The following is a 23,678-nucleotide window of genomic DNA, read 5'->3' on the forward strand; positions in this document are numbered from 1 at the left end:
TGAAGGGCTAACATGCTTGAGCAATCCTATCAAAAACCCTGAAGAAAAAGAAAATACTTCTGTTACAGAACTCTGCATACTGAACAGTAAAGGAAATATAATAATGGCATCCAAGACTGAGAAAAGGGTTGGCACTTTAGGATTCCTTTAAGGAGAATGCAGCCATTAGTTTTTCATCTCACTTTCCAAAGCAGAAATATCTTTTACTCACTATACTGTCCGCTGCTAGTTTGGTAAATCGGAGTTGGCACCGTTACAGTGGTGATGGCAGGTGCTGAAGTCTCCTCTTCAGACTTCTCTTCTTCAATCCTTGGCACTCCTGGTGCATCTGAAGATAAGTCATTCAAAATTTTCCTAGAAAAATAGAAAACTATATTAATTAAAATGAAAAACATTTATTGGCTAAATATATATAATACGAAAAGAAAATGGGCAGAAAGCTGCTACTGCTTAGGACAGCAGTTTAAAGATTGTATTCATTTATTTATTTATTTGAGAGAGAGAGAGTGGGAGGGGGAAGGAGCAGAGGAAGAGGGACAAGCAGATTTGGTGCTAAGTGTGAAGCCCCACACAGGGCTCAATCTCACGAACCTGAGATCATGACCTGAGTTGAAATCAACTGATTGAGCCACCCAGGTGTCCCAGGCCAGCAGTTAAAAATTTAAGAACAAGAATAAACCATACATGGATGAGAAATCTGTATGTCAAAATGAAATCATACGGGGACTAGAAAAAAAAAGGGATGAATTTCTCTTTAATCTGAATGAAAATGAAGGCTGTGATTGGAAATCTAGGTGTAAGCAGAGATTAATAACACTGACTACAGAAAAAAAATCCTTTTGCAGGGCAAAGAACACCAAAAACAAAGTTAAAAGATGATCAACAATACTAGGAGAAAAGGTTTACATATATTACAGATAAAGGGCCAATATTCTCAATATAAAGAACTCATAAAAATTTAGGCAAAAAAAAAAAAAATTAAATAAAGACCAAAAACCTGATTTTAAACTTCTCAACTCTCAGATTGGTAAAAAGTAAAAAAAAAAAAAGTTTAACAGTATATTCTGTTAGCAAAGCTGTGAGAAAACAGACACTCTCACTGTTGTTGAGTATAAAATTGGCACAACCCTTATGGAATAAATTTGGTGACAGGTAACAAAACTATGTTTACAGAGCAATCTTACTTCCAGGAATTTACCCTTAAGATATACTCACTACAGTACAAAAATATATAAGGTTATTCATGGTAGCACTGTTTGTAACTGCAAAATATGGGAAACAATCTATATGCCTCTACATAGGAGAATGGCTGAATAAACTACAGTTCATCCAGAAAATGGGTATAGCATGGTACCTTTTTTATAAGAAAGAAAGTGAAATATATGTATTTGCTCTTCTACTGAAGAAGGAACTCAGGAAGGATAATACCAGATGGAGTTTAATGATATTACTTAATCTACTGGGATTGATAAGAAGCAAAAAAAAGACAGAAAAATTGGGGGGGGGGCACTTGTGAGTGTATTTTTTTGTACAATTCTGACTTTTTAAAGAACCATGTTCATGTTTCACATATTAAAAAATAATGTCAACACAGATGGGGGAAAAATTCTTAAAATGGAATACAAATAAAAAAAATGAACTGACCATACTTCAAATGAGTAACATAATCACAGAAGAGGGGGAAAAAACCCAACCCAAGTAATTTCTGACATCTTAAACTTCTAACAAACCAGTATGAATTAATAACTTAGCTTCAATGTCTACCCAAACCCTGCCCCTTTATGTTGCTATAGTCACAATTTCATTTTCATACACTCTGTGCTCATTAACAAATTCATTAATTATTGTTTTATGCATTTGTCTTTCTAATCACATAAGAAAAAAAGAAGAGTTTCAAAGCAAAGTATTATAATACTGCTTTTATATTTACCCATGTAATTACCTTTACTGGAACTGTAGAAAATATTCTACTATTATCTCTTTCAATATTTCTTTTGGCCCAATTTCCTCTCTGGAAATTCTACAAGTGCTTCTTCTACTGGAGCACCTCACTCTATTCCCCATGACTTTTCACCTGTCTTTCCCATTTTCTCCATATTTCTGTTCTCTATTCTGAGTTACTTTCTTAGTTCCCTTCCAGTTTACCAATTCTCTCATCAGCTACTCATATCTAGTTTATCCCACTTACTGGTTGTTGTTTTTCTTAATTCCACCTAATTGCATATCTCATTTCTCAGACTTGTTACTCATTTCTTTTCCACATCTGCTTGTTTTCATTTCAATAGGAGTTTAATAACTCCTATTCTTACCATAAGGATGATTTTCTCTCCCTTATCTCTTTTCGAATGAGAAATACAACTATTTTAAACAGCTTATAGACTGACCACTGGTCAAAAGATCGAGTCTGGCGGGCGCCTGGGTGGCTCAGTCGGTTAAATGTCTGACTCTTGGTTTTGGCTCAGGTCGTGATCTCATGGGTTAGATCTCATGGGTCTTGGGATGGAGGCCTGCATGGGGCCCTGCATTCAGTGGGGAGTCTGCTTGAAGATTCTCTTTCTCTGCCCTTCCCTCATGCGTTCACTCTCTCTTTCTCAAGTAAGTAAATAAATAAATCTTAAAAAAAAAAAAAAAAAGATCAACTCTGGGCATCACTGCTCTAGAGCATCATTTCAAACTTTAGCATTGCAAAGCACTTGAAGAACATGTTAAAAGAGATCCTGGCTCCCCACCCCACAGATTCTAATTCATTAGGTATGGGGTAGGGGCCTGAGAACTTGCACTTCTAACCAGATTCTGATTTGCCAGTGTGGTCTCTGGACCACATTTTGAATAGTACTGGTCCTCAGCACAACGTTATTCAAAGTTAGGTCACAACCCATATGTTTGCCATAAAAGCGTTATGTATGTTGCAACCAATGTAAAACAAATAAAAAACAGCTAAACGTCACACAATAAGGGTGAGTACTGCTGTATATTTTGCTTAGACGCCTATATATATGTGTGTACCTGTATATATACCTATATATATAGATATATATAAATGAATATAGACAACTGTATCTATATAGAGAAAAATGTAAAGATGTTTCTTATTGTGGATTGCGGTAAAAAATAAAAGTTTAAAAGCTACTACTCTAGACCTGCAAATAAATCTTCTCTTTTGCATGAAGCCAATGATCATTTCTTGTCTTCTCTTTTTAGTATCTAATATTGTTGCTCCAGACCACGTTGGTCATTCTTGTATCCTGGAGATACATTTCACTTTCTCTTACAGAAAATATTCCAGATGTTGTCTGAGCAGTGGGATTAATTCCTTCCCTTAATCTAGACACTAGGTTTTTACCAATGTAGCCTTTGGTATACTGGCTTTTTTGGCAACTATATATATATATAACTTAATGGTAATTAAGGAACATAACTCTTTTAAAAATTAATTCTTAAAAACAACAACAACAACAAATTCTTAATCCAGAATCTTGTACTTAAAGAACTGGTTTTATTTTAAACTCAAGTTCAGAAATTTTATAATTATCACCAACAACTAAGTGTTTCCCTTGGCTGCTCTGATCTTTGTTTTTTTTTTTTTAAAGATTTTATTTATTTGACAGAGAGAGAGAGTTAGCGAGAGAGCAGGAACACAAGTGGGGGTGTGGGAGAGGGAGAAGCAGGCTTCCCGCCGAGTGGGGAGCCCGATGCAGGGCTCAATCCCAGGACCCTGGGATCATGACCTGAGCCGAAGGCAGACGCCTAACGACTGAGCCACCCAGGTGCCCCTGCTCTGATCTTTCAAAGTACTTATTCTCGCATCCATTAGGGCACTTCACCTTTAGAGTTCTGTCACTTGCAAATCTGATAAGCATGGCTTCTATGTTTTTCAGCTGAACTGCTGGTAAAATACCAAGCCAGGGGAGACCAAGTGAGAGTCCTTTAAGAACTTTCTTGGGTATAGTTTAATCACCATAAAGCTGGGTGTATCAATTAATCCCCATTTCTCCAACCTTACAAGCATATTGTAAGGATTCTGTTAAAGATCTTATTATAGTCAAGACGTAAGAGCTAGGTTTCAAGAATTTATAAGCCTAAAACAAAATAATGATACATAATGATTTTAAGGGAAGATATATTATCTTTCATGAATGTAACTCTCTACATATGTGTGGTCTCAGGCATCTTCTAATCTGATTATGAATTAAGGTGTTACTATTTAAATGATCTTTGCTAGGATATAGGTTATAATAAAAGATCTTTTTCAGCATGAAGCTCTTATTTTACTTTATGTTTTAAGACTTAGAAAAAGAGCATGAGTGAAGGGAAAGAGGGAAGGGAGAGAGAGCATCTCAAGCCGACTCCACACTGAGCACGGAGCCTGACGCGGGGCTTGATTTCTCGAACCCAAGATCATGACCTGAGATGAAATCAAGAGTCGGACACTTTACCAACTGAGCCACCGAGGCGCCCTAAAGCTCTTATTTTATAAAGTCTACAACTAGAATTTACAGAATTTATTTACAACTATTTGCCGGGAATTTATATACAGAGAAGCCTTGTGGCTTGTTAACACCTGGATGGATTTGCTCCAGGATCGAAAGTGTTAAAAACATGAGATGTATTTCAAAGTTCAAATCTAAAACTAGCTATATTAAAAAAAAGAGAGAGATTATGAGCATAAATGCATACAACACATACTTGGTAACAAAATTTCTTAAGACCTCAAAATCAGTTTATTGATATTCATTTAGGATCCTTCATTTAATTGTGAGAAAAGAGAAAAGGGCTAGCTTAGTAGCCAAGTGGAAAAAAAATTTTAACCATCCCTTTGAAAAATAAAAACAACTTAGGCTAATAACAGAAATTTATTGAACTTTGAAGTAAGCTTATGGTTTTTATGGAATTGCTCTTCCTGGAGATATTCAGCATGGAGCCAATTTCTACATATAAAAAAATGGTTTTGGTACATCTTGGAGACAAGTCATGGACTAGGCAATCTCTACAGTTGGAACACAAAAACTATAGTAAGGTGCCCCTAAAATTAGGGGATATCAGCATCACCCTGAAACAAATATTAAATTAATAAATAGTTATCTACTAAGTACCATGGCATGAGAAATGGTTTGCAAATGTGCTATTAAGTAGGTAAATAGTATAGTGTCAGAACTGACAAATAACTAGAAATGCTATAACTTAATGAAATATATTCCAAACTTTTTAACAGAAAACCAGCAGCTGGCACAGTCTACAAAAACAGAAGCAGGAAAAAAAAAATCACTGTTGATACAGGACTATTCAGAGTAAAAAAGTTCTCTTTTTCTGTACAATAAACTTCAACTTAAGAGAGAGAAGTACCTCAAGATGAAGAGAAGTAATTTCTGTGGTCCCGAATTGAGCACCTAATTGGTCTTCTGACATCTTTTCACCTGCAACTACCTAAGGCTTCCTGACATCTTCGATTCTAAATTCTTTTAACTATTAAATTCCATACCTGTAGGAAGGCCTCCTTGAAAGAATTTCTCTTCGTTTTTGGGAATCAGTTACACTATCCACTGACTCCTGTGAATCTTCACTTTCTGCAATAGTTGAAATCTGAAAATAAAGAAGAACTTTATCTTGATAATCGAGTTTAGTTTCCATAAAATTTTTATGAATTTTAAGAAAAAGTGAAATATAAAAGGACATATATACATCTTATACATGCTTCAGTAGAAAAAAGTCAATTTTTATGGGAGACAACCACACCAATCATATTCCTTTCCCTTTTACTTATCCTATAGAAGTCAGAGGGCCTAATTTTTTTTTTTTTGTCAAAACCAAACTTTCGTGATATCCAAATTCAGTTTTACCTCTTTCAGGACTTCATGTAACCAATCTTGAATGCATCAATATTACTGTCAGTTGTTTTCTTACAACTGTTAACAAAACTACCAAGTAAATAACGTTTCTGACATGAAGGAAGAATAAATGAGCAAATATTTGGTCATAAGTCTACACAGTGACTATACAAATATTTTCTTTTACTGTTAAACACTTATGAATGTATTTACAACTGAAAAATAAGATTGGTGATCCCCCACCATCTTCCAGATGGCTGTTTCTAGCAAGTTAGTCTACACATAGACTTTCAAAGTTGGCATTCTACAATTTTTATTAAGCAAAAGCTCAAGGTAAAGAACTGTGCATTTCTGGAAAAGTATCCCTGGACTGAAAAATAATAAAGATAAGCTGAACAAAGATTTTACATGGGATAGTAATAATAATAGCAACTAGCATTTACTGAGAACTTACTATGTGCCACGTATTCTGCTAAAGCATATACACATATTACATTACTTAATACGAATACAGTAATATCAGGTAATAGACAAGTATCGTTATTATATCCGTTTTGTCGATGGAAAAACTAAGGCACAAAGAGGTTAAGTATGTCACCCAAGTCACAAAGCTAGGAAGTAGTGGCACCACTGTCAATAACTGGCATCTTAGTTTTAGACATCCTTACCAGCATCAAAATCCTGTTGGTTCCAATCTCAAACCAGTTTTGTCAGAAGCAGCAACCAGAGGTGTTTTTAGACCATTTTTAGACTGGAAGTTCACTCACTTGGGCAAGCCTGCCTGTCAAATTTATACCACCAAGCTTCTCTAGTCTAATCAGCGGGAGCCTTCTGCTCTTTCCTGAACTAGATGTGCATGATGCTGTCAGAGTGAGAATTAGATTTAAGGAAGGCAAAAGAGTATGTGTGGTTCAGCTCCATGTCAAAATTCAGGGCAATGTCAACAAGAAAAAACATATTCAGAGGAACTTGAAGAATCCCACAGGGACTCTATGTAGTCTGAGCCTATGGGTTCTGGAGAGTAGGGACTCAATTTGACAGGGCACTTTGTAATAGGCTCTCACTCTAAAATGAAATTAGGTAAATCTAGTCATGCTTCACAAAATATACCTACAATAAAATAACGTGCCTCACCCAAACACTTTAAAGTATAAGAACAATACTCTTAGAGACCTATACATTAACAGGCAACACTTAATGAATCCAGAAAAGACAGATGAAAAGACGTGCAAGGCTGAATTTAGTCTGTGATTCTGTGCAGAGTAGTAATGCTACAGCTACTGCCGAAGGAACACAGAGAACAATTCCCACTAATTTTTAGCTGCTGTAACCGGCCCGCTCAGCGTAGTCTCTGCACAGAAACTCTGATGTACAGCAGATGAGGAGCTATGAAAAGACCTTAGCAGAGAGTCAGAATTTCAAGGAATAACAAGACTGAACTCAGAGTGGACAGTACTGTGACAAGGGTTTACCTTCATAGTACTTCTCAGAACCTCAGTTCCTCTGCTGTTCTTTGCCTTCTTTGCATGACCCTCATCCTTACAACCTTTTTTTAAGGGCAGAGAGTGACTTAGGCATACTGTCCCAAGTTGAAAGTAATTAAAATAATAATTTAAAAACGTTCTATATGAACTACCCACAGGGCAGTTTTGAAATGAAATAAATTAAAGTGGCTTTCTAATATATGGCCTTTGATTTTTTTTCTTTTTCCAAACTCAGTAGATCTATTGCTCTTAGTAGGAAAAAAAGCATTCTTTCCTCTGATCTAAAAGATTTTGTGATTTCAGACAGAAGGAATTAACTTGTCACTATGTAGTGATTACAACTATTGCAATATAAAGGGAATTCAGAATTATTCAATAACACATAACGAATGTTAACATTTCCTCTTTGGGAATATTATCCAGGGAGAACTCACGAGCTATGAAGCCACTTCCTATGGACTGCCTAACAAAACAAACAAAAACAAAAACGAAATCCAAAGCACACACTGGATCCACATTTCTGAGACGAGACTAATAAAAATCATGTCAAAAATCCTTTTTATAAATAACAACTATTAATTACAGTTTAACATATACTTAAGTTATTAAAAATAACCATATAAAAATGATATTCCAATCACAGGTATCACAGACTACCACCACATTCCAGTGGTAGAGACCCTTCCTCTGGTCCTTATCTCCTGTCACCTCTCTCATTAACCCTCTCCTCAGCTCCTTAAATAGGTCTTTAACCTTGGCCACTTAGTGGTTGAGACATTTTCAAAAGCCAAACCATCACTTCCAGATGTAAAGTTTTAGATCTGTATTTCTCAACTTTCTTTTAGTTTCTTAAAAACCCATACCTCCTGTTTGTAAGTTTGTAAGGAGGACAATCTTCCCATTTTGAAGTTATTTGAAATTTCAAAATTAAATACACAATGACTAAAACCAAATTAGATGCTTTCTCAAATCATACACGGTCTCTATAAAACTTACAAGTAACTGTGCAGAGTTCAGACTTATGGTTTAGGTACAGTTATTTACTCTGTGAATCAAGACATTAATAAACGTCTAGAATAATGATTTCCAAACTCTTTTCACCTGCAGATCTTCCTTATAAACAGGAAAATTTTACATAAGCATATTTATTTCCTCTGTAAACTTTAAGTGTTGTTTTTATTATTTAAAGAGATAATATAAGTGTAAATATTAAATTGTATTTGTAAATTTCTTAAACATAAATCATTTCATTTTTTACAGAGTGAGAATGATGTGATTTAATATGCTTCATTAAAAAGTCATTTAATATTTTATAACAGTGACTCAAAAATCTGATTCTAAGCTTAGGCTTTTGAAAATCTGATTTAGTATTTGCTATTGTTGAAAAAGGGAACTCATGGGCAGTAGATATAAAAGTAAGTGCATTTCTGACTGGGCTTACTAAATACAAAATCACTTTTCATTTTCATCTACCAATTATACAAACTTTTGATGAGATTTTCATCTCCCTGGCTCTCAGTTATTGTATGCTAATAATAATAGGTGTTACAGTTTTGTATTTTAACCAGTAGATTCAAAACCTACTGAAACTCTAGAAGACTTATGAATAGTTTAAAGAATTCTATTTCCAGGGTTTTAAAAGTATATATATTTGATTTTGAACTGACAAATTTATATTGCTTGCAGTTAAAAAAAAAGTATGAAAACATTTTTGAACTTCTTTCAAAATGCTCTCTCCACAGCACAACTTTTTTTCAAAAAGTCACTTTCTCCCAGGATAGTTGAAAGGGATTTCTTTTTTCAAAAATATCTGTTAGGTAATATATCCCTTGCAAATCCTTGCTTACCATCATTAAAAAGACCAGAAACTTTGGAACACTTGTTTCATGTAAAACACAAACAAGTAACTCAGCCTTATGTTAGACAACTCTTAAATACTTTGCTGCATAATAACCACTGAATCCCTATTTTGCACAAAAGGTTTTTATTATTGTTCCCATCATATTACAAAGTATTGTAAAGACTCTATCAAACGTTTCATCCAACTTGCTCTCTCCCTCTTGCTCACTCTATTTGAGCCACATCTTTTTACTATACCTTGATATATGAAGCAGGACTTGCTTTAACTATTTGCATGGCTCAACCTTCTGCACTGTCTTCTGGTTTCTGCTCACTGTGTTCCCTGACCACCCTACATAAACCAGAACACCCTTCCCTCCACATTCTCTATCCCTTTCCCCTGCTTTCATCATCTTTCCCAGCACTTATCCTCACCTGACATATTTTATTTTTTCATTGTCTCTCTTCGCTCAAATGTGATCTTCATGAGAATAGAGAAGTATTATTTGTTCACTGCTGTCTTTCATAGCACCTAGAACAGTGACTGGCACATAGCATGTGATCAATAAAAATTCGTTGAAGGAATGAATGTTAAATAATTTAAGGTAACATAATCCATAAATCCTGACACGTTTAAACTGCACTATATTAAAAATGCACTTAAAGCTAACAAATGAAAAGTGAAGATGCCACTGTTAACTTCTATACATTCGTGTAACTCCCACTATTTTTGTGGGGATTCTCATATAATCTATGAAACTTGATATACATAAGGATAAAGTTAGGGCACTAATGTCAAGCCATATATGAAATATTAGTACAGAGTAATTTCTAATATTCTTGGATTAAAAAACAGAAACACAGGTCCTAATATCTTATTCTCACATCAAGAGAAAAGTGTCTTGTATCTTTTGAAAATGATGCTCTAGAATACTCATATTTTCCCATCTAGAAGTTTGCAGGACCATTTCTCTCCTTGTTTAAACATCTCTTCTGATGTAAACTACTTCCTAGTTACTAATATACTCATCCCTATTAAGCAGGTGAAATAACACTTGAAGTTTAATATATTCTTCATGGTTTAGGCCCTTTACAGAAAAAAATAAAGTAAAAAAAAAAAAATTGTGTCTACTTGGAGAATTCAGGCTTTCAGTTATAAATATAAGCTCACCTTGATGAAAAATGTGCTCTTGAAAAGATGAATAAATATTTCTAGAAAGTTAATAGCCATACGACCCCCAGGTCCAAATTATTATTGTCACAAAATAGAGATTAAAATTAAAAATATAATCAACAATTAAATATCACATATTATGACCAAAAACTATAATCTTAACAAGTTTTAATAATTTTGGTGTGTTATTTATATAACAAGTTTTGATAATTTTGGTGTGTTATCCTCCTACTCTAAGTGAAAAAGAGAAAGTAAGGATTAATGTAAGATCTGGAATCTAGGTCTCCTGACTAGCAGGTCAGGTTCTTTCCACTATTACCAAGAAGAAAATGAGTGGGGAATTAGTAATGGCATAGTATGGAAAATAGTTAGGTAGCACTCAATGAAATAAAAACTGAGGCAAAGGATAGAAGACTACTGGTCAGTCAGTGTGATTCCACAGAAATGTCAAATAGTTCAGTTTTCAGCGGGAAAACACTGTCTCCATCTTGGTAACAAATTCCACTCCCAGTATCTTTCAGTATGGAAATTCATACACATTGATATTTTTACATGAAAACATTCTTTTCTTTTTCTTCCACTTAAGTGTCCAAGCAAACCAAAAGTAGAAGGACAGAATGAAGTAAAGGTGGGTAACAGTGGCTCAAGGACTCAATAGTATAATATGGCTGACTAAATCAAATATGCCCTTTGAGGACATTAATAGAACACTTCCAGGGCAAAGGAAGCACTTCTCCCCTCTACAAATATCAGTCTGGCTACCATACTCAAGGAAAACACAACAGCTCTCATCCACAGGATGATAGCAAGGATAGTAAAGAGCAATCAAAGCTACACCGTATAATAAATGGCTGAAGAAAAACAGACATTTGTTTAGTCTGGACTTTTTTTTTTTTTTTTTTAAGTAGGAAGGGTGCAGGAGACGAGGGAGAGGAAGTGGTCTGACAGAAAGGAATCAAATTTGCTTAATTAGTTTCTGAGGATGGAACTGGGACCACTAGGTAGAAGTTTTAGAAAGATATATTCTGGCTCACCACAGCGAAGAACAGTTCAGCAATTATCCCTCTTTATAAATTGGTTACCTCAGGAGACAGGGCTTCCTTTAGCTCAAGTGTTCAAGTAATGCTGGACCACCATTTGGAGGAGAGGAGAAAAGATACACAGGGAATGTAAGCAATACACTAAGGGCTGGGCAGGTAATAAGTTTGGCCTAGACCTAGAAGATCTCTAAAATCTTTACGCAAACCTTAAATTGCATGTTTATAGAAGGATAACGACATAAAGAATAATTTCTCACCTTCCTTTCTAAAAATAGTTCTTTCCAAATCTAGGACCTAGGACTCACCTGAGTTCCGGAGAAAAGTCTTTTTAAGTCCTTACAGGAAGACTGTGAAGCAAAAAATATGAAATGGGAGGCTGGGGTTATGGCCTACTTGAATGAACGTTCAAGTCTTTTTTTTCTTTCAATAAGCTCACTGTAAAGATGTCTACTGCTCTAGGTTCCCTACAGTTCAATAGAGTAGTCACCTTTATTCAGAGCTCTACGTGCCTTTATTCCCTCTGGATTCAATCCAAAGGAACAATCTCTCCAAAGAATTAGATAACATGCGCAGTGTAATCCCTGAATATATCATTATTTCAAAGTTATCTACTCTAACTTATACTCCTAGACATAGCTGGTTTTACAGTGCTTTCTATGATCTCTAAATTCAAGTTAATATCTTGGGTAAGGTTATTAATTTTGACAAGGGCTTATTTTTTCCAATTCCACGTTTAGAAAATAGAGTTATTTTTGTATCTCAATTTTCCTGAACTAAGGTATATCAGCCTTAGTCTTTCCCAAACATTTCCACCTTATCCCATGTACTTAATGATTTTCCACAATCAATTCTTTTTCTTCTGTAGCTTAAGAAAAAGTCTTTTTCTTATGTCTGTTCTTGTGTATATATGTTCCTACACATTAGGTGACTATACAGACGCAGCATATTCCTTTACTGTAAAGTAAAATAAACTCTCAACTAGGTATGTTCCTATTTCCATAACTAATGAAAGGAGAGAGATATGGCTATAAACGACAGTTATGAAAGTAGATGCAGAACTTTTTATACACATACCTGAACTGTCTGGACTTGTGGAGACTGAATAACTGATGGCTGGGCCGCCTGAATAACGCCATGGACTTGAACTGTCTGCCCATTGGGCAGCTGTACTAAAGTTACGGTGGGAGCAGATGATGTTGCATGAGCTGCTGGCATAGATACCTAAGGTGTTGAACATGGAAAAAAATTACCATCACAGATACCTCCTTGAGAGTAGTCATGTTCAATATGAAGCAACTTTTTAGCAGGAAAAAGATGACTTTTCTGCCAGACAAGTATTTCATTGGTGTGAAAGAAACTAATGATTACATTTAATATTCTTAAAAAAAAAAAAAAGACTATAAATGTCCCCTTTCAAATCCTTCCACACAACAAAGAACTATTTTAATGTAATATCAAAATTTGTAACACAGACTTCCTCTGAATACTAAATACACTTTAACTGTATGATGCTTTACATTTTCCTACCTGCTTTCATGTCCAGTTTCTTTTTGCTCTTCGAAGAAAACAAGACTGGATAATAAGGATCATCTCCATTTTAGAGACAGAAATATCAAGCACTCAAGAGATTAAGTAACTTACCCAAGGTCAAGAGATATGCTAGCTTTGAAGAAATATAAAGGTCTTCAGAATATTATGTGTTAAATAAGCAATATTCTAAAATATAACTGCTCTCAAACTTAGGCAAAACTTAGCTAAGTCTAGAACAAATATACATCTTAAAATATAAAGCATAGTTTTCTCTTTTAAACTAATTACAAGTATGCCTTTTATTAGTGAGAAAGTATTAATATGTATTATAAACTGAAAATTTCTACCCCCCCAATCAAACTGATATAATAGTTGGTATTTTAAGGATTTATTTTCCTCTTAAAGGAATAAAAGAACAGAGTTAAGGGAGTATAAGAGATACTAATTTTCTCCTGGGCACAAAGAAGGCAATTTTAATGAATCAATATCCAGGTCCAAAGGGCTCTTATGTCATATATGTCTATCAGACGGTATTTATTGTTCCTATGCTTGAACACATTCAGGGGTTCAATATTTTCTGCTGATTCCGTAAACACTGATAGGGGACCCATGTGCTAGGAGCAATGTCAGAACTGAAACTACAAACATTAAGGAAATTATTGGGGTACATGTGGGAAGGCATGGGGAAGAGAATACAAATAAATGTAATCCAGTGAAGTAATGAGGCTTGCCAAGAGAAAAATACACACTTAGGAAAGCTACCCAACCTCACCTAAAAAGGAGGGGAAGGAAGAATGCGAATTTGAAACAAAGATTACAAATTAGGCATATTTTGACTCCCAGGGGAGAGGCACAGAATTTTAGGGAAGGAGGTATAAATTAACAGTCAGTACCACTGGACCATGTAAGCATGTTACTGTAAGAATGTAGGAACTGGGACGAGATAAAATTGTAGCGTAAGTAGGCAGAGGCTAAATGAGCTAGTCATGAAAAGCCATACCCATGTCACATTAAAGAAGTTGCACTTTATCCTGAGGAGACTGGGAAAGGCATTGAAGGGCTTTTGAACTCTGGAATATTAACATGGTGAGGTTTGCATTTTAGATAGATCACTTCAGTGGCAGTATGAAAAACATTTATTTCAGAGAAAAAACAACGTGGAGGGGAGGAGACTGAGAAAACTTATATAGTAGTTAAGGTGAGATGATAAAGCCAGAAGCAAAGCACTGGTTGTGGTAGGGAGAATGAGAGAAGTGATTTAAGGAAAATTCAGGAGGCAGACTAGGAAGAGCTTTATAAATGACTGCTTGAAGGAGGTGAGAGAGGAATTCAGGATGACCCACCTATTTCATGTTTGGGTAAGAATTAGTAAAACTATGCCATCAACTGAAACAGAGAACACAAGTAAGAGAAGTTTTTGGGTGGTTGGGGCGGTAGAATTGATCTGATACTTGAATTTGTTCAGCAGGCAGTTAAACATCTGCCTGTGATGCTTGGGCAGGGAAGATCCCTACTGAAAGTAGAGGTTAAAACTATGAGCATCCATCTTTGGGCAGTTAGGAAGTCCCTTCTTATTACTCATTTTCTCTCTGGCCACTATAAATCTTGCTTGGTTTTACCTGGTTCTCAAAATGTGATCCATGGACTAACTCCGGTAGAGTTACACGGGTGCCTGTTTATAAAGTTAGACTCTCTTGGTGGACCTAAGGACACTTTCCCCTACACTGAAGTTTGAGAACCACAACCTTAAGTTATTCAAAGTATCTCCTCTTAGTTCCATACAAAAACTCTTCTGATACTTGAAGCAATTATTACATCCTCTTCTCTATTTTATAGAATAAATGTAACAAGCTAACTCAATGAGTTAGTTAATCCCTTCTGTACCCTGATCATTCTACAGAACGGCTCCTCTCATTATAACTTTATAAATACAGATATACAAAATAAGATAAAAATCCCTTATGTTCCTACCACTCAGAGCTAATCGCTGTTAATATTTTTGCTGTAGATCTAGGTGATTTTTTTTTTTTAAGATTTTATTTATTTATTTGACAGAGACACAGCGAGAGAGGGAACACAAGCAGGGGGAGTGGGAGAGGGAGAAGCAGGCTTCCCACGGAGCAGGGAGCCCGATGCGGGGCTCGATCCCAGGACCCTGGGGTCATGACCTGAGCTGAAGGCAGCCGCCTAATGACTGAGCCACCCAGGCGCCCCAGATCTAGGTGATTTTAAAGGTCCATGTATGCGCTCAATTTTTATAACACACTATCATGGAATCTAATTTATCTTTTCAATCCATTATAAATATCTTTCCATACCATTAATGATTTTCTTTAGTGGTTTTAATGGCTGCACAATAAAAATTACACTCTGTGTAATAAATTCCTTATTATTGGATATTTAGGTTTTCAAATTTGCCTACTGCAAGGAAGAGGCAATGATCATCCTTTTACCTAACTCTTTAGTTAAATCCATAAAAATTTACATTCTCATAGTCAAAACCGATACTGTTTTTTCCTTCCCACTTAAAAAAGAAAAATCTCTGTAGGGGTGCCTAGGTGGCTCAGTCGGTTAAGCATCTGACTCGATCTCAGCTCAGGTCTTGATCTCGGGGTTGAGAGTTCAAGCCCGGAACTTAAAAAACAAAAACAAAAACAAAAAACCCCTGTAAATTCCAAAAGTAAAATGAGGCATCTCATTATTGTTTTAGATTGGTTTTCTTCCTTTACTAGTTGGGCTGAATTTTTTTCTGTTCATTATTCAAATCACTACAATCTTGGATTTGACAATTTTATTATATTTTTCTTTTATTAAATACTGACAACAAAAAAATACCAGGTATCAGAATTATGAAAGGAAATTATGACAAAAATCCATAAGGTATGTGTTAAGGACTTGGATGAGCAAGTGAATAAACTCTGTAATTAGGCATAAAAAGAACAAAAACTACACAAATGGGAACAGAAAACTAGCTTTTCTAAAACTCAAACATCATGTCATTCTGCTTTTAAAGGTAAATGCTAGAGGACTGCCTGATAAAGATGACAACTTAGACATGTGTATATTATTTTGTTCCTTCCTGAATCAATTAAACTTTGTAAAATTGATTTTGTTTTTACAGGCACAATCACATGAGCAAAGAATGGGAAAAGAGATAATAGTAAGAGTTTTGGAGGCTGGAAAGAAGAAGGATGAATGGTAATGAACTTGGAAGACCTCAGAAGGCCAACTCATGTGGTAGAGGCAGGGAAAGCCTGATTTGAACCATAAAATCCTTAAGAGGCTCAGGATCTAAGTTACCCTGGAAGGTGGAGTAAAGGGAAAGGCTGAAAATAAGGAAGGCTGGTTGAAGGCTCTTTGAGAAGCAACTGGATCCCCTCCCCACACTCCCTGTGGAGGAATAATCTACCCCATGCTGACAGAAAAATGGAGAATTAATTTCTGGAGAGCGGGTCTCCTGACTGCCTACAACAGACACTGCTGAAGGTGGGGTTATTAACCTCGTCTTCTCTCTCTTAGCTCCCAGGCCTTTACCGTATAAGCAAGGGAATCAGTAAAGCCTTCCCTGAGGAACCTAATCAATGACAAGGGGCTAAATAAAGACTTAAAAGATACTGACATTGGGAAGGCCATAATCACCCTATGTGAAGTTCACAACTCATAGTTATTAGGCCCCAAACACATCCAGAGCTTCTGATACAGTTTTTTGGTCCCTTACTTTAAACTTGAGCAGACAAGCACAGATTATAAAACATCTGAAGAAAGCTTCTAATTTGAAAGATGGAGACCAAAACAAATTGAAGGGCAAAAAGCTTATACAGAGGAAAATCTATGTGGGGAGAAGAAAACTTAAAACCTAATTAATATTCTCAGAGATGACAGAAAATATTGCCTTTGTGAAACATAAACAGGATGCTATTAAAATACAAAAGGACTATTCAGAGAACAAAAGGAACTCTTGGAAACATGACAGCAGAAATAAAACATTCAACAAATGGGCTGGAACATGAAACTGAAGAAATCTCCCAGAAAGCAGACCAAAAAGACAAAGAGAAAGCAGTAGAGAAAAGATGAGAAAATCAGAGAAACAATCCTATAGGTATAACATCTAGATCACAAGGATCCTAGGAAAAAAAGAGAGGAAAAAAAAATCTTCAACCAAATAATTTAAAGAAATTGTCCAGAATCGAAGACCTGAGTTTTCACTATAAAAGGGCACACTGAATATATATACACAATGGATAAAAACTATTCAAACCAAGACCCTAATAATGAAATAGTGAAGCACTGTGAAGAGAGAGAAATAAGATACCAGAGAGAGAAAATAAATGGATTTAGTCTTTTCCAATAGCAACACTACATGGTGACTGTGGATCAATGCCTTCAAAATTTTTAAGAAAAAAAAAATTTTTTTAAAGATTTTATTTATTTGAGAGAGAGAGAGCGCACGCAAGTGGGGAGGAGTGGAGGGAGAGGGAGAAAGAATCTGAAGCAGACTCAGCACTACGCGCATAGCCCAACGTGGGGCTCCATCCCACGACTGGGAGATCATGACCTGAGCCGAAACCAAGAGTTGGATGCTTAACCGACTGAGCCACCAGGTGCCCCAAGAAAAATTATTTCTTTACCAAGAATTTTTTACCCAAACTTGCTTAAGAAACCACTGGAAAACATGCTTTACTATATCAAGGACACAAACTCAGTAACAGAAAGACAGTAGGGGCAAAGGAATTTTCAGGAATGGATTATATAGCAGACTTAGAGGACAAGCAGATCACACAGAATAGTGCCAGAATAGTGGCTGTCATCACCAAGATCCCTTCTGGCATTGTATCTTCTTTTTACCAGAGGGTCAAATGCTTGGGTGAGCCCCAGATTCTGATCTGTGCATGTCTGCCTTGACCATGTACTGATGAAGTCCTGGCTCTTTCCCCTTCATTCCTGCACCTGATCCAAGTATTTACTTCATCCCCAGATATATTCTGCTTTGCCTTACTCCTGAGGGTTGGAGGCAGGCCCCAGTACTCTTAGGAGAAAACATAGAGCAGCCCACTCCTTCTGACTATATTCCTGCTGGAGATCCAGTATTTGGGCCATACTTTAGTTCAGTGTAGTAACCATCTGTGGTTAGCCCCCTATGTTCCAAGACCCATTCTTGCTCAGGGACTTCCCAAGGAGGGCTTTTAAATTCTTCAAGAAGCCGAAGCTCAACATGGTAGAGCCTCTGCTAGGATTGTTTTCTCCTGGGAGCCTTTATCAGAAAGAGACAATATCACACTCTTTTACCTAGCAGGTTTATGTCTGTTACTTGGTTTTTATATTAACTATCTTTCTTACTCATATGTATATGCAAATAATGGTTAATAAAATAATAATAAATAAATAATATCTAATAAATAAAAATAATAAAATATTTGAGGAAGAATACATCAGAACAAAAAATTAAGATGAGTGAATATAACTCTAGAGATAGAATGTTTAAGACAAAGACAAAATGAAGGAATCATGAATTATATTTAAAAGATACAGGAAACAAAACTATTATCCTTGAAATTTACTTGTGTGTCAAGTTATTTGCTTACCCTATTTTTTAGTTTAAGCACATAGAAAACTTAGCCTCTCAGATTAAATTCCCATGCCTCAAATTAAATCTGTGTGATTAAAAAAAAAAAAAAAAGCAGTTACCATATCAGGTTTTCTTCCCTTGTTTAAGAGAGACAATCTCTACCCATTAGTTAAAATGTCATTATTCTGAATCAGGTCACTACAAATAGTGTTTTAACAATACATTTTTCTGTTCTGTTAACTGAATCATTTCTAAAATTACGCTAAGTAAATAGGAATTTTGATATTCTAACAATGTCTCTGCTCATTCTATGCATATCTCTGCAATAAAAACTAAATCCTCTTGTCTAAAACATATTCCTCTTGGAAGAGACATAACTTGGAATCTCTCCATGTATTTTATACCTGGGCTAATGTGGCAATCTGTGGCTGGGCTTGAACTGTCATTTGCTGGTTTTCAGCTTCTGTTACAGCTGCATCTCCACTCTGCTGGTTCTCTGCTCCAGATTCCATGGTCATTTAGTTACCTACAATAATATGGAAGAGTGTTACAAGCACTACAGTGCTTTGTGCTTTTGTGACTTTAAAGGCAAATTTCAGGTTATAAATAGGTATATGTGTGGTTAGGTTAGCAAATGCACTCAGAAATCTAGTTAAAAAATAATCTAGCTGAATTATTGTCAAACTTGTCCAAGTCTGCTGAGCTGCAGAAGTTCTAGTCCCTTCAAAAAAAACACCTGTCTTTTCCCTTGTTATTCCATCTAGAAGAAAGAAGGGATTCCTCCCTTCCACAAATCTCTCCTATTAACAAGGGGAGGAGGGTGCCAGTAAAATTCTATTTTTTCAAATTGTACTCCTCAGGTATGGAGAGAAGGTAGAGAGCAGAAGTGAGCTGATACCAGGGTGTATGAGATACTGGCTTCATGGTACTTCCTATGAGGCTATTCCCTCCTGTTATAGGGCAGAAACAGAAAATTATAAGCTACCTCCACAGGAAATTACTGGTAGTGGGACAAAATCAGCCCAAGCTGTGGGGTATCAAGATAGAAAGGTGGGATAAATAGCCACAGAGCCAAATTAGAGGCCCCAAACACTGCAAATCTTAGCGTTCTGACTCCTCACTCCATGTACAGTGTGCAACACTACACATGCACACATACATGAAATAACATTTTGAGTAAGTTAATCAAGGCTGCTCTTTTTTACTTTGGGACCCTGCTTTGCTAGTATATTTGTTGGGTAATGTGGCACTGAATGGCAGCAAAAGTTAGTGGAGAACAGTTCTTAGCAGCAGCAGCTACATGCAGATGAGATATTTCTGGTAACAGAAATAAATAAACTTCTGGTGATAATCATGTCTAAAGGATTCACAAAAAAAAGGGATTACTTCTCACTTGTGTACTACTGTTGTCATTTAGTGCCTGGCATATTACCTGTCAAAAATGAATTTATTAATAGTGACGACTACCTATAGTGATTCCATAAATAACACAAAACCCCAATACTTTTCCAGAATTTATTATTTTTATTTTATAACTCTGAAATTGATAATCAAAATTGCGACTGATCCTTATGTGATTACTACATGCCATCAGAACGTACCACATTCTAATACATTTTGCCATCATTCACAGGGTTCTATAAAAAGTTTTATAAGTGACAGGTAAAAATGGAAGTAAAAATATCTCTGTGGAAAGGAGTATAAATAATTTAGATATACAGAATCCACAAAAGAGATGACAAATGAAAGGATCAACAGACTTGACTACATAATTACTTAATACATTCATATGACAAAAGACACTAAGACAAGTGCACAGAGAGAAAATATCTGCCACGTATAATCGACACATTAACATCTAGAATACAGAGAAACTACTAGTCAATAAGAATAAGAAACTCCATTATTGACTAGTTCACAAAGATGTATGTTCAAGGATATTCACTGTAGAATTTTTTTATAATAGTGAAAAACTGGAAACAAGTATCCATCATTCGAAGGACCACTCGAGAAGTTACAGCAATGAAAGAGAGAGAAGTCTAGCTGTAATGTAATGACATATAAAGTTTTCCAAGACAAACTGAGTGGAAGGGCAAGTCACAGAACGTATATACTGTAAAAGAGAATTCTACTTATGTTAAAAAAAAAAAAGTCAAATAAATTGTTATAAAATGTGTCTCATGTATATGCATCGAAAAAGGTGTGGGAAGTTATATGCTAAATTGTAAGTGGTAGCTCTGAGGAGAGGAAGATGTGGTGGAATTGGACAGGATGACTTTTTCACCTTTTACTTTTTACATATTTTAGTATTTTATTTTCTTCCCGTCAGCACCATTTCAGGATTACTTGTACAATTTAAGATTTTAATACCAGAAGTCATGAATAACATTTTGAAAACTATGAACCAAAAACTATTATTTCAATCATGATTCTGAGATACCTGTTGAAAAAAAAATTTAAATCCTAAATATATTTTATATGAAATTACTATTTTTGTTTAAATCTTGCCTAAATTGTTTACCCCACATTTCCAAAGAATAAAAATACTATTCTTAAAAATTTATCAAATAATTTTATTCTTAATTTGTGGTAACTGAATTATATACTTACAGTCTGTGTTCTTTTAAACTAAAAAAATTAAGAAAGACATCAAAAATAACAAAGCAACATCAACGACAAGATGGTTTATGTATCCCAAATGTTGTTTATACTTTTGGTCTGCAAGAAAATGGCATGTGAAAACAATAAAACCTAATCTTAGGAATAAGTAGTGAATCCATTTGAGGACAAGACTGAACTGAGTCAAGCTAAATAAGGACAGAAATCCATAAACTTTTCTTCATCTTCTCCCTAAGCCATCACTTTATGAGAATGAAGACAAATACAAATTGATCATCATAATACATCCTTTGCAGACAGAGTATGAGCCAACCATTTTTGAAAGACTTTATTCCAGGCCATGTTTTTTTTTTTTAAACCTGTGCTGTCATCCATATAGTTTCACTTGCCCATTTGATTAAAAGCAATCTATGGCACAGATCATATTTCTTTTGTTTTTGTTTATTATACCACATCAAAACTACTTTTTTTCTGACATTTAAGGTATAGGGCATCATTATAATTTTTTGTTGCAGAAAATAAAATGTGACATTATTATAATAAAGAAACAAAACCGCTAGTTAACATAAATAATTATAGCTACAAGGACACATTCAAAACAGGCATGTGATTTGCATTCTTCTTCCCTCCCCAACTAGGTAAAATTCTTAAAACAAAAACAAAAACAAAAACAAAACACACACACATACAAAAACCAAAACAACCAAGCGTGATATTTCCAATGCATATGATTCTCTCATATAAACCGCCAGTATTTTATTGTCATTTCTTTCATTCAGGCAACAGACTATTAATCTTTTTTCAGAGAAGGGAATAGCCTTCTTAATTTTTTAACTCTTAGCTCGAGTAGGTATCAACATCCAAAGCAAGAGTACAAATACTGTCTTTGATCAGAAAATTCTCAAAGTGCTTTTCTCAGAGTGCAGGTGAGAATTATATAAGGAATAACAATTTGTTTCAGATAAGCAACTCACTGACTGAACTAACACAGACATTATTCTTTTGGCCTTTACCATGAAGGTACTGAAATAGTCTCTCAACCAGACTAAACTAATATTTAAAGTGGGTGTATTCTTTTTGGACTTCAAAAACTTTTGCTCTTTTCTGTTCATAATCTTCAGGTGGTGAGAGAAGAGATAATACAGTATCACATCTACAATCTTCAATTTTCTATCAACCAAGAAACAGTCTAGCTGGAAGTGCAGTATCCAGACACAGGATCAATTACTGTAGCCAGTATGTGTATTTCCAAAGTTGTTTGAAGAAAGGAGACTCTTTTTTTTAAATTTTTTTTTTATTTTTATTTTTTTAAAGATTTTATTTATTTGAGAGAGAGAATGAGATAGAGAGAGAGAGCATGAGGGGGGAGGGTGAGAGGGAGAAGCAGACTCCCTGCTGAGCAGGGAGCCCGATGTGGGACTCGATCCCGAGACTCCAGGATCATGACCTGAGCCGAAGGCAGTCGCTTAACCAACTGAGCCACCCAGGCGCCCCCTTTTTTTTTTTTTTAAAGATTTATTTGTCAGAGAGAGAGAGAGAGCACAAGCAGGGGGAGCGGCAGACAGAGGGAGAAGCAGGCTCCGCCAAGCAAGGAGGTGGATGCGGGACTTGATCCCAGGACTCTGGGATCCTGACCCAAGCCGAAGGCAGATGCCTAATTGACTGAGCCACCCAGGCATCCCAAGAAAGGAGATTCTTAATTCACTACACAAATGAATGCTTTTCAGGAACACAAAAATAAAAAAAGACTGAATACTACTATAAAATAAGTAAAAAATCAGGTACATATAAATTCAGAATATTCTATAAATACTGGGCCTTGAATATGAGAAACATATTGGATCTTAGAAATCACTGAAAATCTAGTATTAGCTTGACAGTTTGGGGATTCTTGTTCTCCCAATAATTCAGAATTACAAAATTTGGGAGGTACTGATATTTAAGATTTGGGAATTTTCATGATTTATCCTCTAAAAATTAGCATAATCCTTTAGAACCGTAAGTTTATAATAAATTTCAAAACAGTATCATGCCTAAAAGAAACAAAAATGTTTAAACCAATTCACAAAGATATGTATCATTTTGTTATAATGCTCTTTAGAGTTATTCTTCTTAATATGAAAAATAAAGAGTGAAGTGATTCTTAGTGTTATTCTTTTTTTTTTTTTAAGATTTTATTTATTTATTTGACAGAGAGAGAGACAGCGAGAGAAGGAACACAAGCAGGGGGAGTGGGAGAGGGAGAAGCAGGCTTCCCGCCAAGCAGGGAGCCCGATGCGGGGCTCGATCCCAGGACCATGGGATCATGACCCGAGCCGAAGGCAGTCGCTCAACCAACTGAGCCACCCAGGCGCCCCATCTTAGTGTTATTCTTGAGAGAAATAAACAATGCTGCTGTGAGTAGTGGGGAAAGGGAGCCTAATACTCGGTGGAAAGCTGGATCTGTCACCAGGTGGTCATGGGAAAAATTAAACGTTTTGTGTTTTAGTTTCCTCATCTGTAAAAACTAGGAAGATGAACTAAAGAGCTCTTCCAATTTTAAATGCTCTGATCCTAGGAAATGACACCACAAGATGTATATACACACACATAATTATGCAG

General features: G+C 35.6%; 1 protein-coding gene across 5 annotated transcripts in view; it reads right to left on the minus strand.

The window, feature by feature from the left end:
* The window catches only part of CREB1 (cAMP responsive element binding protein 1), a 61,214-nt gene that overhangs the window by 24,215 nt on the left and 13,321 nt on the right, over nucleotides 1–23,678 (minus strand). For 3 of the 5 annotated variants that reach the window (XR_434178.3, XM_031028232.2, XM_006733374.3), the window contains exons 2-6: nucleotides 18,863–18,984; nucleotides 12,437–12,583; nucleotides 11,668–11,709; nucleotides 5,480–5,580; nucleotides 212–354 (exon numbers count right to left, since the gene is read on the minus strand). Coding sequence is in view for 4 of the 5 variants with exons in the window: in XM_031028232.2 (XP_030884092.1) it covers nucleotides 212–354; nucleotides 5,480–5,580; nucleotides 11,668–11,709; nucleotides 12,437–12,583; nucleotides 18,863–18,976 (547 nt within the window). In the remaining variant the exon portion in view is untranslated. The remainder of the gene's footprint in view (nucleotides 1–211; nucleotides 355–5,479; nucleotides 5,581–11,667; nucleotides 11,710–12,436; nucleotides 12,584–18,862; nucleotides 18,985–23,678) is intronic. The other 2 variants (XM_081813765.1, XM_006733375.3) reach the window with 2 other exon arrangements.

This window comes from Leptonychotes weddellii, chromosome 3 (assembly GCF_054177405.1).
Source record: "Leptonychotes weddellii isolate Sample4059 chromosome 3, ASM5417740v2, whole genome shotgun sequence".
Lineage (NCBI taxonomy): Eukaryota > Metazoa > Chordata > Mammalia > Carnivora > Phocidae > Leptonychotes > Leptonychotes weddellii.